This window comes from Euprymna scolopes, chromosome 16, assembly GCF_053919585.1.
Source record: "Euprymna scolopes isolate OS-2025 chromosome 16, ASM5391958v1, whole genome shotgun sequence".
Taxonomy (NCBI): Eukaryota; Metazoa; Mollusca; class Cephalopoda; order Sepiida; family Sepiolidae; genus Euprymna; species Euprymna scolopes.
In genome coordinates this window covers 29,805,266-29,817,687 of record NC_136497.1, presented here as the reverse complement: position 1 = coordinate 29,817,687, position 12,422 = coordinate 29,805,266, and the positions used below count along the sequence as shown (strand labels likewise).

The 12,422-nt window shown below is 37.3% G+C and overlaps 1 protein-coding gene across 1 annotated transcript in view; it reads right to left on the bottom strand.

Moving 5' to 3' along the window:
• LOC145295916 (dynactin subunit 6-like) overlaps positions 1 to 10,111 on the bottom strand; it is a 150,654-nt gene extending 140,543 nt beyond the window's left edge. The window contains exon 1 of the mRNA XM_080141687.1: positions 10,026 to 10,111. Coding sequence (XP_079997813.1) covers positions 10,026 to 10,054 — 29 coding nt within the window. The 5' untranslated portion in view covers positions 10,055 to 10,111. The remainder of the gene's footprint in view (positions 1 to 10,025) is intronic.
• Positions 10,112 to 12,422: the final 2,311 nt, after the last annotated feature.

Genomic DNA, 12,422 nt, shown 5'->3' with positions numbered 1-12,422 from the left:
CTCTCCATAAATCTGGTTCCTATCACAGTAGCCCTTATGCTTCAGTGACAATATTTTTAAATAAAGAAATTAATTCAAACTGTAATCCCTACAGGGCAGCTCAGGTGCATAGGCTTGTGGGTTGCGATGCAGCTGTAGCCGATACCTGTGGCTTCACTCGTGTTTTCATCTAGTGGTCGAATTCGTCCCCGTCGTCGATCGCTCTCCGGTTCCGCTTTCAAATCGGCTTCCAAACGTCACCTGGGCTATCGGAGAAATATATTGCATTCACAACGGCGTTTCCAATTAAAGAAAAGAAAGTCAAAACTTAATTGGTTTTTCTTAACATAGAATTGACTATTGTCTTCGACTTTACAAATAATAGTTACACACTGGCCTCGTCATGCAATTTAGGGGGCTGCCAGTTTTCTTTCCTTTTCCAAGTACTTTGTTCTTTATCTACCGTCAGTCCATGGGAAGGGATCAGCTGCCAGAGACACACGTATTGGAACGTGTCGCAAAAAGAATCTCGAAGAAGAATATCTCTCTCCCTTTCCTCACCTTGTTTTATCAAAATTGCTAGCTGTAACCCCCCTCACCCCTCCAAGTATGCCCACAGGTGATGGTCAACCAATCAGCGGTCGCGCCTTGGTTTGGAGGGGGGGGCAGTAAGGGCTTGCTTGGATGCCGAAGAGAAAGAAGAGAAAATAATAAAGCAACCCTTTCATTTACCTAAGCAAAAAGAAAAGAAAAGATTTTCCCCTCTCATCTTCTCTCCTAATTTCTACTCCTCTTCTTCGAACTTATCTCTACCAAATTTTAACCATCATTTGCACTGAGGTTTTTACTTATTATCAAATTAGGAGTGATTAGTCATTCCAGGTCAAACAATGATTGGCGGCGACCCTTACCCTTGACCCCCATTCTAAGTTGTCAGCCTTAATCAGCTAAGGATATCTGGATCTCTTCATACCTCTCAACAGAGGGTTTAAAAACAACCTTTCATATTAACAGATGTATAACGACAATGAGATAAAAACAATTATTATTTGTTTTTTTTTCTTTCAAACAAAATCCCATAGACATTTCTGTTTAAAACAACATCAAACCATCATCATTATCATCATTAGAATTCAGCCGTGCGAATTCCTCTGAATTCGTGTCAATGAAAGCACCCAGGTGACAAGTTGTTCCTTAATCAACTAGCAAGGTCTTTCGGCATCGCTCGGTCCCCATCGGGTCACAAAACTAGTTGACTTCCTTGCCCCATTTAGAAACTGCTTCCTCCAAATAAGTTCACCCAATGATTTGATAGCAAAGATTTCCACTTTATCTCACCTTCGAATCGTACACCTGAATAGAATTTAACTTTTTTAGAAACGTGTCTTTATTATCACAGGAGATAAAACATGCGATTCTATAATATTTATCACAGGTCGAAAGGTTGTGTTCAAAAGTCATTGATAACAAAACAAAAAAATTTAATTTGATAAAAACAAAAACGATGGTCAAAAGTTTTTAGCTTTTTAGTTAGTTTTTGTCACTTTGTGGCATATCAACACTTTTTAGTCATTTGTTATCTATCACCATGAGGACTGGATAAGATGGAAAGTCAACCTTACTGCTGGTTGAACACATTCCATCGTGGGAGGAGGAGAATAGCAGGACTAGCAATATGAGTAAAGCCATAAAAGAAGGTGAATAAGAAAATGACAAAAATAACTGTTGTAAGTAAAGAAGAAATAGATTACGTATATATGTTTATTTGTGGAATGAAATGCTCTTCTTATTGATTATTTTTGGTAGAAGAGTAATTTAGCACAGTAAAAAAAAAAAAAAAAAAAAAAGATTACTAATTCAAACAAGATAGACAACCAACCTGTTGTTACAACAAAATAATGTCATGCTTCATATCATTTACCAAATTTCAAGAGAAGATGGTGTATTTCAGAATTACCATCATCATTAACAATAAAAATATTCTAGAAACACATGCTAATTTTGGATACAATGTTAAGGGAACCGATAGACCTCACTTGTGATCTCTATAAATCAGGCCTGTTCAAGAAGTCTCATTTATCTGCTGACATCAGCGCTGTTGGTAATAGATCACAGTTAAGCAGATAAACAAGGCGCTTCGAAAGGAACGGTTACATACTTTATATACATATGATGGTGGTAATTCCTCTCTTAAATTATTTCCTCTTTGATCATGTAATTGTTCATTATTTTAAAATTTCTAGTTTTTTTTGGTTTAGTTTTCAAGATGGAATCTTGATCATAGTTTAAATACAATAACTATGCAAACATAAATTAAAAATAAAATTCAAGATGGATGACAAATCAGTTTTGATATCGGTGGCAGCACCCACTCGTGTTCATCATCTGTCCCCTATCTTCTAGGATACCTATATTTTACATGGCTTGCAAGGTTCAACCGGTGGTAGAAGAGTCGCGGGTAGTATTTTCAAGGGAGTGTAGGCGGGGGGGACGGAGCTTTTCCTCTCACTCTCCCCTTCTTTTCCTAGTCTTTTCATATTGTCTTTTTTCCTCCAAAGTCCATGGCACCTTTGTGTGCCAGGATCCTGCATTTTGTCCAATCCCTGGCAGCCTGCTCCCATGAGGAAGGGTTGATGTTAATCATTGCCAGGGTGCGTTTTAATTGGTCTTTATAGCACAATTTAGGTATGCCTTGTGGTCAAGTCCCATTGGCAAGCTTACTATAAAGTATTTTTTTGGCAGTCTAGAAGGATCCATCCTACTGATGTGGCCTGTCCAACGGAGGTGATGGTGAATGATGGTTATCTCAACGCTGGTCATTCTAAACCTGTCCAGTACTTTCAAGTTACTGGTGTGGCTCTCCCTGGTAATATGCAAAATTTGCCTCACAACTAACTAAGAAAGGAACAAGCAGAATATTATATAGATTAGAAATCTTGTTAAAATTTGTTTCTTTTTGCATAAAAAATAAATACAATTTAAACAAAGTGAAATAACCAAGCAAATAACTTTATAATGATTTGACTTTTATAAATAACACAAAATTTATTGTTTATCATTTGTTCTTAATTTCTTTAATTATTTTATACCCTAAATTCATAATTATAGCTCTTGACACTTAATTGCATTTTTAGATTTTTTTTTACAAATAAATAATTTAAAGTACAGTAGAACCCTGGGATACAGCATTAAAAATTAGTAACAACATACAGTACAGTATATGATACACATGTATATGATCAAATAATATTATAAATAACACCAAAAGGCAGGGCAAATACCGTAACCAGGGTCCGGAAAAACACTGTATTCCACATCGTAACATGAAAAAAAAACATATCCTAGGGCTACCATATCCCGAGGTTCTACTGTATACTATCCGTTCTGATAAGACATTTCATCTTTTCTGTTTTCAACCTTGTGTCTAACTTGAGAGAGGAATTTTGTAGACTGTTCCTCAGACAATTTCACTTTATAAACACAAAAATGCAACATTCTGAACACCGTCCGTTAAATACTCTGTTTTATGTTGTATGCCTATCAACATATCATTTATAGGCACTTAATTTCCTTCAATCATATTAATTGCTAGTGATGTTAAAGTAGAACGCTAAACTAGAAAATCAAGGGTGACTTTGTGACTCGGTTAAGATCTCCCGACCAGCAGTACTTATCTTACACTGATGAGTGCATAAGAATTATTCCACTAGTGCCTGTAGGTATAAAAATAATTGTCGTATACTGATGGAAGGTTTGACTAGGCTAAAATTTCTGTATTTACTATCTTGTCTTGCTACTTGATTTTCAACAATCTATGGAGGCAGGTCGTATGGAAATAGTTCAGTTTCTCTGCATGTCTGGCATATACAGTCCAAGTTTCACAACCATATATGAGGATGACAAGAATTACAGCTCAGTAAACTTGAAGTTTGGTTTGCAGCTGAATTCCTCTATGCTGCCCAAGAATTTGTCCACAGCTTTTAGGTTAGTTCCACAAATTGAGATCTGAGGCTCAACATATCTTTTTCCAGGAGCAGGCTGGTACATTACTTCGGTCTCCTTTACATTAATAGTCAGACTGAAATCGTTGCATACCTTAGAAAAACGACCAACAATATATTACATGTTTGGCTCTGTGTTGGCATTGCAGGCACAGTCATCAGCAAACAAAAAGGTCTCGTATAACGGTGGTTTTAATCCTGGTGACAGCACTAAGTCGTTTTCAGTTGAACAATTTCCTATCTGTCTAGTAGTTGATGCTTACTCCAGAGTTTTTTTTGCATTGAATGCATCAATCAACACTGCCAAGAATATTATGTTGAAGAGCATTGAGGCAAGTATGCAGCCCTGTTTGGCACTGCCATTGTTACAGCAGTGTGAGGTTTTATTGGGCAGGTCATATGCCACATGCCTGACAAGGTTCTCAAAACAGCTCCTTTATGGTGAAGTGTCCAAAAGGAAAAAGACTCACAGGAGGATAGCGGAAACAGTTGCAGAACAATCTGAAAGTCTCCCTCAAACATTTGGTTTGTATTCTAATCCAACATAGACGTTCCTGGTGTGCCGCAACTCACAAATGGGCTACAATTGCTGAATCCGCATGCAATGAAGAACGCAAGAGAAAATGTGACATTAGAAAAGAAAGAGCAGCCAGCACCTCTGCTACAGAATTATCCCACAGGTGTCCAACATGCGGGAAATACTTCAGAGCTTGAATCCATTTAACAAGCCATCTCCGAACCCACCAAACAACTGGATGAGCACAGTCATCATCATAAGTGATGGACGAATATCATCAAATTGTTAATATTGATTTGAAAATATATATATATATATATATATATATATATATATAAAAGAAAATAGTTGCACACTATTTGAAGACACTTGTTTTGAATAGAAATTTGAATATTTTGAAAACTTTAGATGTCAGGAAAATGATAAATGTCCTTTTGTTGGTGTTGTAAGTCCAATATTTCGCTAAAAATAGCTTCATCAAGGTAGTTAGTCAGTTTGTAGTTAGTCTGACTAAAAAATTATGAGCTGACTAACTACCCTGATGAAACTATTTTAGCGAAATATTGGACTTACAACACCAACAAAAGGACATAAAAATGATTTTATCATTTTTATGACACCTAAAGTTTTCAAAATATTCAAATATATATATATATATATATATATATATATATATATATATATATATATATATATATATATATATATACACCAAATGTGTCTCTTTTCACCATCAATACACAGATCTTTATTTTGCACAAGTAGAAGTAGAAATCAGTAGCTCTCTCTTTAAGGAAATCCTTTATTTTTGATAAGCTTTTAAGAGGAACTTTACTTCAGATCTAAAATGAATGACTTATATCCCACACATTGCATCTCAGATCAGGAGTAAAGGTCAGACCTAGAAACTTGTCAAAACATGGAGCCTCCCCAAAACGACAGCCATTCATTTCAATTGATGCCAGGATCAGAGTGTTGACCATGGAAAGATAGAAGTTTAGTTTTAGATGCATTAAAAGGACTTTGATATGTCAAGAGCAATTGCCCCAGAAAGGAAGCCTCTGTCAAGAGATTCGCTAATCCTATGAGATATAACTGTAAGCACATCTGCTGTAGATCTTGCAGAATGGAAACCATATTGCATGTCACTGAGGAAGTTATTTTTGCTGAGGTGGTTGACTACTCTATTTGACAGATTCCAGCAACTTACTCATGATGTGCAGGAGACTGATTGGTCTGTATTGAGAGGGAGCTTTCTAAGTATGGGAGCTAGTTCTGGTTGAAGTTTTTTGAGTACTATAATAGGAATGCTGTCAAAGTCAGTTGCTTTTTTAGCATTTTTTCAGACACAGAAGGAAATACAGGGGGGGGGGGGGGCTGATCGCATAGGGTAGAATTAGCTGCACAGTTTTTGGCAAAGAGTTTGGCTTTGTCCAATGCTGATGAGATTACCTCAGGTCCATTGATGATGGTTGGGATAGAGTACACACACTTCTATTAAGGACTGTTTGTTATTTGCCAAAATTGATGGGAACCAAGCCACTGTTCAGCTACTTTGAACTTAATGGACTGAGCATACAACTCTCTCGCATTCTTTATTACTCTTTTATAATGGTTGCTGGCAGTCCTAAAGGTGGCTTTAGTCTCAGCACATCTATTATGTTGGAAGCAATGAAATAGTGATTTCTGCGCACAATGGCAGTAGCATATTCTGTAGAGAACCATGGCTGGCTGTTAGGTTTTTGCTGGAATTTTTTGGAGGGTATGAAGTGATCTATACAATTAACCATACCATCAGGTTTGATATTATGGAGGACACATTATTTTTAAACATGGAACTCAGAGGTAGATCTGATATAAATATACAAAAGCTATCCCAGTCAGCCATAGAGTATCAATATACTGTAGAATGAAGAGGTATGTCTGAGGACTTAGTATATTTTGTTTTTATCTTAACCGAGACAACCGAGTGGTTGGAAAATCCCAGTGGGGGCAGAACAGAAGATAAACATAACTCAGGGCAAATTGTGAGAAAAAGGTCTAAGAGACCTGCATAATGACCATTAGTGTTGGGCACACAGGTTGGTTCGTGAATAATCTGAGTTACGTCATAAGCAATGGAGAAATCATGACAGAACTTACCCTCATCATCTGTTTTATTTGAGTCGGTTAACCATTCCACATCGTGAAAATTAAAGTCTCCACAGACGTGAATGTTAGCCAAAGGATGAACAGAGAGGATGTGGTCAATTTTCTCAAATATGCTCTTAAAGATAGTATCTCCGCTGTTATGGGGGCGATAAAGGGTAAATATAAATGCAGTGGTGTGAGCAAGTGTAATCCGAAAGCACATACGGGGCAATTTAGGGTCTTCTCTGGAGATGTCTCTACCACATGGAAAGCCATCTCTAATGTAGGCACATATTCCATGCTGATCTTGGAGGTTAGATTTGGATGTTAAATTAGAATTTTCTTTTAACTATGAACTCATCTAGGGAAATAGTTGGTTCAATGCCAGTTTCACTTAAAAAGAATAGGTCTGGTTTGGTCTCCTATAATTGGATTTCAACCTCTGGAAGATTGGAACGTAGATCCTTGATGTTGAAGGAGGGGGCATGGTAGTGGGGGTCTACGTTGGAAGTTTGAGTTGTGGGTTTAATTGTGTTTTTTCTGGAGATTTTTCATGATGGAGTTTTAGGATTTGTAGAATAAGTCGACACACTTGGTTAGAGCAAGGCAGAGAGGGAAAATAAGGGAGAAAAAGAAGTGAAGAAATATATAATTTTAGTTTTTTGTAGACATTAATTCCTTCACCTTCAACTGGGCAGCTAATTCTACCCTATGCGACGAAGGCCATCAACTCCCCATATTTCCTCCTATAACACAAAACACGCTAGGTAATATACAAATATCTGTGCATGAGGTTGCCAAGCTAATCAAGAACCTTGATTCCAGTAAAGCAACTGGCCCTGATGGCATCCCAATTATAGTGTTAAAAAACCTTCAACCTGAACTTGCTCCCATACTTACCAAACTGTTTAAGTGTTGCCTTAAAGAGAAGTGCTTTCCAACACCCTGGAAACCTCATCAGTATGACCTGTATTTAAGAATTCAGGTGATAAGTCCTCTCCCTCTCAGTACAGACCAATAAGTCTCCTATGTGTCATGAGTAAGTTGCTGGAATCCATACTAAATAGAGAAATAATCAACCACCTAAGCAGAAATAACCTTCTTAGTGACACGCAATATGGTTTCCGTTCTGCAAGATCTACCGCAGATATGCTAAAGGTTATATCTCATAGGATTAGTGAATCTCTCAACAAAGGCTACCTTTCTAGGGCAATTGCACTTGACATATTAAAGGCCTTCAACAAGGTATGGCATAAAGGCCTACTTCACAAGATTTCCAGCTACGGTATTACTGGAAATGTTTTCTCAATCATTAAATCATTTCTCTCCGATAGGCTCATAAGAGTAGTGGTCGATGGACAAAAATCAGAGGCCTGCAGTATTAATGCTGGAGTCCTTCAGGGGTCCATCCTGGGCCCAACTCTCTTCCTGATCTACATCAATGATCTCCCTAAACACATACTTAAATCATTCATTGACATCTATGTTGATGACACGACCATCTACAGCAACACATCAAAGGCTGTAAATGACAAAGTTCTCTCTGATTCTCTCTCCTTTAATCTCGAGCGTATAGTTCAGTGGGGGAAGACGTGGCTAGTTACCTTTAATGCATCTAAAACCAAGCTCCTATCTTTACACCATCAACGCTCTGATCCCCATCTGGCATCAATTGTAATGGATGGCTCTCGCCTAGGAGAAGCTCAATGTTTTGACAAGCTTCTGGGCTTGACCTTTACTCCTGATATGAAATGGAACACGTACATTAAGTCTGTTGCCAAGGTCGCTGGAAAGATGGTGGGTTCCTTCTACCGCTTCAGAAGATATCTCACTAATGATGCAATTCTCTATCTATATAAAAGCCAAGTACGTCCAAGGATGGAGTACTGCTGCCGTATCTGGGCAGGAGCTGCTAAAAATAGCCTATCCTGCCTTGACAGAGTACAAAATAGACTTCGTGGCTTAGTGGGGGATGCCCTTTTCTCTTCCCTGCAACCTCTCTCCCACAGAAGAGACGTTGCGAGCCTGTCTTTGTTTTACCGTTATTTCCATGGCAAGTGCTCGTCTGAGCTCCAATCTCTGGTCCCCCCCTCGCCAATCTTTTACGAAAAACACCCGTCTAGCTGAAGCCACTGTCAAAAATTTTCTCCAGTCTCTATCTGTGCCTAAATCAAAACGTAGATTCCATGAACACAGCTTCTTTCTTAGAACAGCATGTCAGTGGAACTCTGTTCCGTCTGCCTGTTTTCCACCTGACTACAACTTGGAGGTCTTCAAATCCAACGTAAACAAATTCCTGATGAACCGCCCCCTTAAGTAGACACTTTATGAAATCTCAACACTAACGTACAACATACTATACATGCAATAACCCTTATCCCTGAGTGGCTTCCGGGCCTTGTAAAAAAAAAAAAAAAAAAAAAAAAAAAAGGGGGAAGGGTCGGATTTTCCGATGCCGTTTTCTGCAAGTCATCTTTTCTTTTCGATTGACTATGCTTAATTTGAATGCTTTTGACTTTCGGTCGTGTCATGGAGCATCATCGGTAAGACGTCAGATTTTCTTTCATTTTCTTTTCGCTTCACAGGTTCGAGCCTGCCTGCCTACTACTACTTTTTTTTAGACAAAATACTATTAAAAAAACACCGAATATATGTCAACCTATGTCACGGTAATATATATTGAGCGAATTTCTAACAGTATTTTGTCTAGTTAATTATTTATAACACCTTTTCCCGAACTTACCGTGTTTAAGAGAGAGTCGGCCGCCATTTTGAATTTTCCAATACATCGGTAAACACTGCATGTTTTTCGAGCTGAATAAACATGTTACATTGAATAAAAACACGAAAATTATATCCAGTTTAGTTTGGTAGAAAAGTAACTTATCTTGCCTTTGATAACATTTATTTGTTATATATTTGTTTTTTTGACAACTTTTTCGAATCTATGTGTACAGTAATACAAACCCAAAAAATTTTTTAAATAAAAAAAAATTTCAAGATAATAGCGTTTAAAATGTTTCAACCGTAAAAATAAATAAAATGCCCCCCCCCCATATAATAAAATACTCCCCCATATAATCCAACAGGAGCTAAAGGTTTAATATATTCCCAAGAAATAATTTAAAACTATTTTTTTTCTAATTAAAATTTAGATAAACGTCACAAAATATAAATAATTATAAACAGCTGATAAAAGTTGATATACACAAACTCGATGAATAACGTGTTTTAATTTTCTGGGTAGGTGTTGGCAATGATACAGACATCCATTTCGTATCATTTTCTATAACCATTGTAATTTTTTTTAATTATTAGGGAAAATGACAATTTTAAAAGTCGATAAAACAATATAATTTATCATCTTCAACAAAGTATCAAGTTTTTAAATTACTCACTTGCTTCGAGCCGCTGTAGAAGAAGCCATGTTGGTAAACTTTACAGCGAAAACGAGGCTGAGTGACTGTTCATGATAAAGGTGAATTTTTTTTTTTTAAATGAGGAAGAAAACATTTATATTTCTAAATACTTGTTTATTTTTGACGACTATTGAAACATTTTAAAATACCATTAATTAAATTTATTTCCATACCATATCTAATATTGGTTAATTTGACCTTTAACCTGTCAAAAAAAGTATTGTTAACTCTCCAAGCATTGGTAATCTAGCTTTTAATTTTCTGATTACGTTCGTGATGATGATTGCTTTTGATACGTCATTGTCAGTTGTGGAGTTTATGAAAGGTCGCTTATTCTTGTTTTTAGCACAACGACTTGTCTTCGTCTTTTGGAGTGTTATTTAAACTCATACTTATTAAAAAAAAAATCTTTATGATACGTTCTCGTCACGGAACGAAGATATCATATTCCAAGTTTGTTTTTGTTTTTTTAATTAAGAAAACCAAATTGGTGCTTGTTGAGACAGATCGATTTTTTTTTTAAATATGATGTTTTAAGAAAAACAGTACTTACTTGTCATGTCGAAAATAGTAATATATTCAAAAATTACGGAAATTCATAGTGTGGAAAATTATTTATAGTCAAAAGTAATTTTTACTGAAAATTGGGGGAAATTGCATTTTCCCTAGATGATTTGCATTTTCCCTTGAATATTGCGAATACAGAGGACATACTTATCTCCCTTTTTGCGACTTTCATAGCGACGAGCCGATAGCGATAGACTTTTTTTTTTTTTTTTTACTAAAAACACAATTGCAGTTGTTCTGCTCGATGAATTTTCATAATTTTTTAATGTATTACTATTTCAGGCATGACAAAGTAAGTACTGCAGGCACCTCCAAAAGTCACTACAGAATTTTTTTTTTTTTTTTTTTTACGTGGGGGTCACCACTTATCAAGGCCCGAAGGCCACTCAGAGATAAGGGTTATTGCGTGTACAGTAATCAATGAGATAGTATTGTAGTAATCATTAGTATTGGGGGTTTTGATAGGGTGTCTTACTTAAGGGGGCGGTTTGTCAGGAGTTTGTTTATGCTGGACTTGAAGATGTCCAAGTTGTAGTCAGGTGGGAAACAGGCAAGCAGCAGAGAGTTCCACTGGCGTGCAGTTCTAAGAAAGAAGCTTTGCTCATGGAATCTACGTTTTGATTTAGGAACACATAAAGAGTGGGGAAAATTACTGACAGTAGTTTCAGCCAGACGGGTGTTTCTCGTGAAAGATTGGCGAGGGGGGACGAGGGATTGGAGCTCAAACGAGCACTTGCCATGGAAATAGCGATAAAACAAAGACAGGCTCGCAACGTCTCTTCTGTGGGAGAGAGGTTGCATGGTAGAGAAAAGGGCATCCCCCACTAAGCCACGAAGTCTATTTTGTACTCTGTCAAGGCAGGATAGGCTATTTTTAGCAGCTCCTGCCCAGATATGGCAGCAGTATTCCATCCTTGGGCGTACTTGGCTTTTATATAGATAGAGAATTGCATCAGTAGTGAGATATCTTCTGGAGCGGTAGAAGGATCCCACCATCTTTCCAGCGACCTTGGCAACAGACTTGATGTACGTGTTCCATTTCATATCAGGAGTAAAGGTCAAGCCCAGAAGCTTGTCAAAACATGGAGCCTCTCTAAGACGAGAGTCATCCATTACAATTGATGCCAGATGGGATCAAAGCGTTGATGATGTAAAGATAGAAGCTTGGTTTTGGATGAATTAAAAGTGACCAGCCACCTCTTCCCCCATTGTACCATGTGCTCAAGATCAGAGAAGAGAGAATTAGAGAGAACTTTGTCATTTACAGCCTTTGATGTGTTGCCATAGATGGTCGTGTCATCAGCATAGATGTCAACGAATGATTTAAGTATGTGTTTTGGGAGATCATTGATGTAGATCAGGAAGAGAGTTAGACCCAGGATGGACACCTGAAGGACTCCAGCATTAATACTGTGGGCCTCTGATTTCTGCCCATCAACCACTACTTTTATGAATCTATCGGAAAGAAATGATTTAATGATTGAGAAAACATTTCCAGTAATACCGTAGCTGGAAATCTTGTGAAGTAGGCCCTTATGCCATACCTTATCGAAGGCCTTTGATATGTCAAGAGCAATTGCCCTGGAAAGGAAAACTTTGTTAAGAGATTCACTAATCCTGTGTGATATAACCGTTAGCACATCTGCTGAAGATCTTGCAGAGCGGAAATAATATTGCATGTCACTAAGAAGGTTATTCCTGTTGAGGTGTTTGACTAACTCTTTATTTAATATGGATTCCAACAACTTACTCATGACACACAGGAGACTTATTGGTCTGTATTGAGAGGGAGATTACTTTTCACCTGAA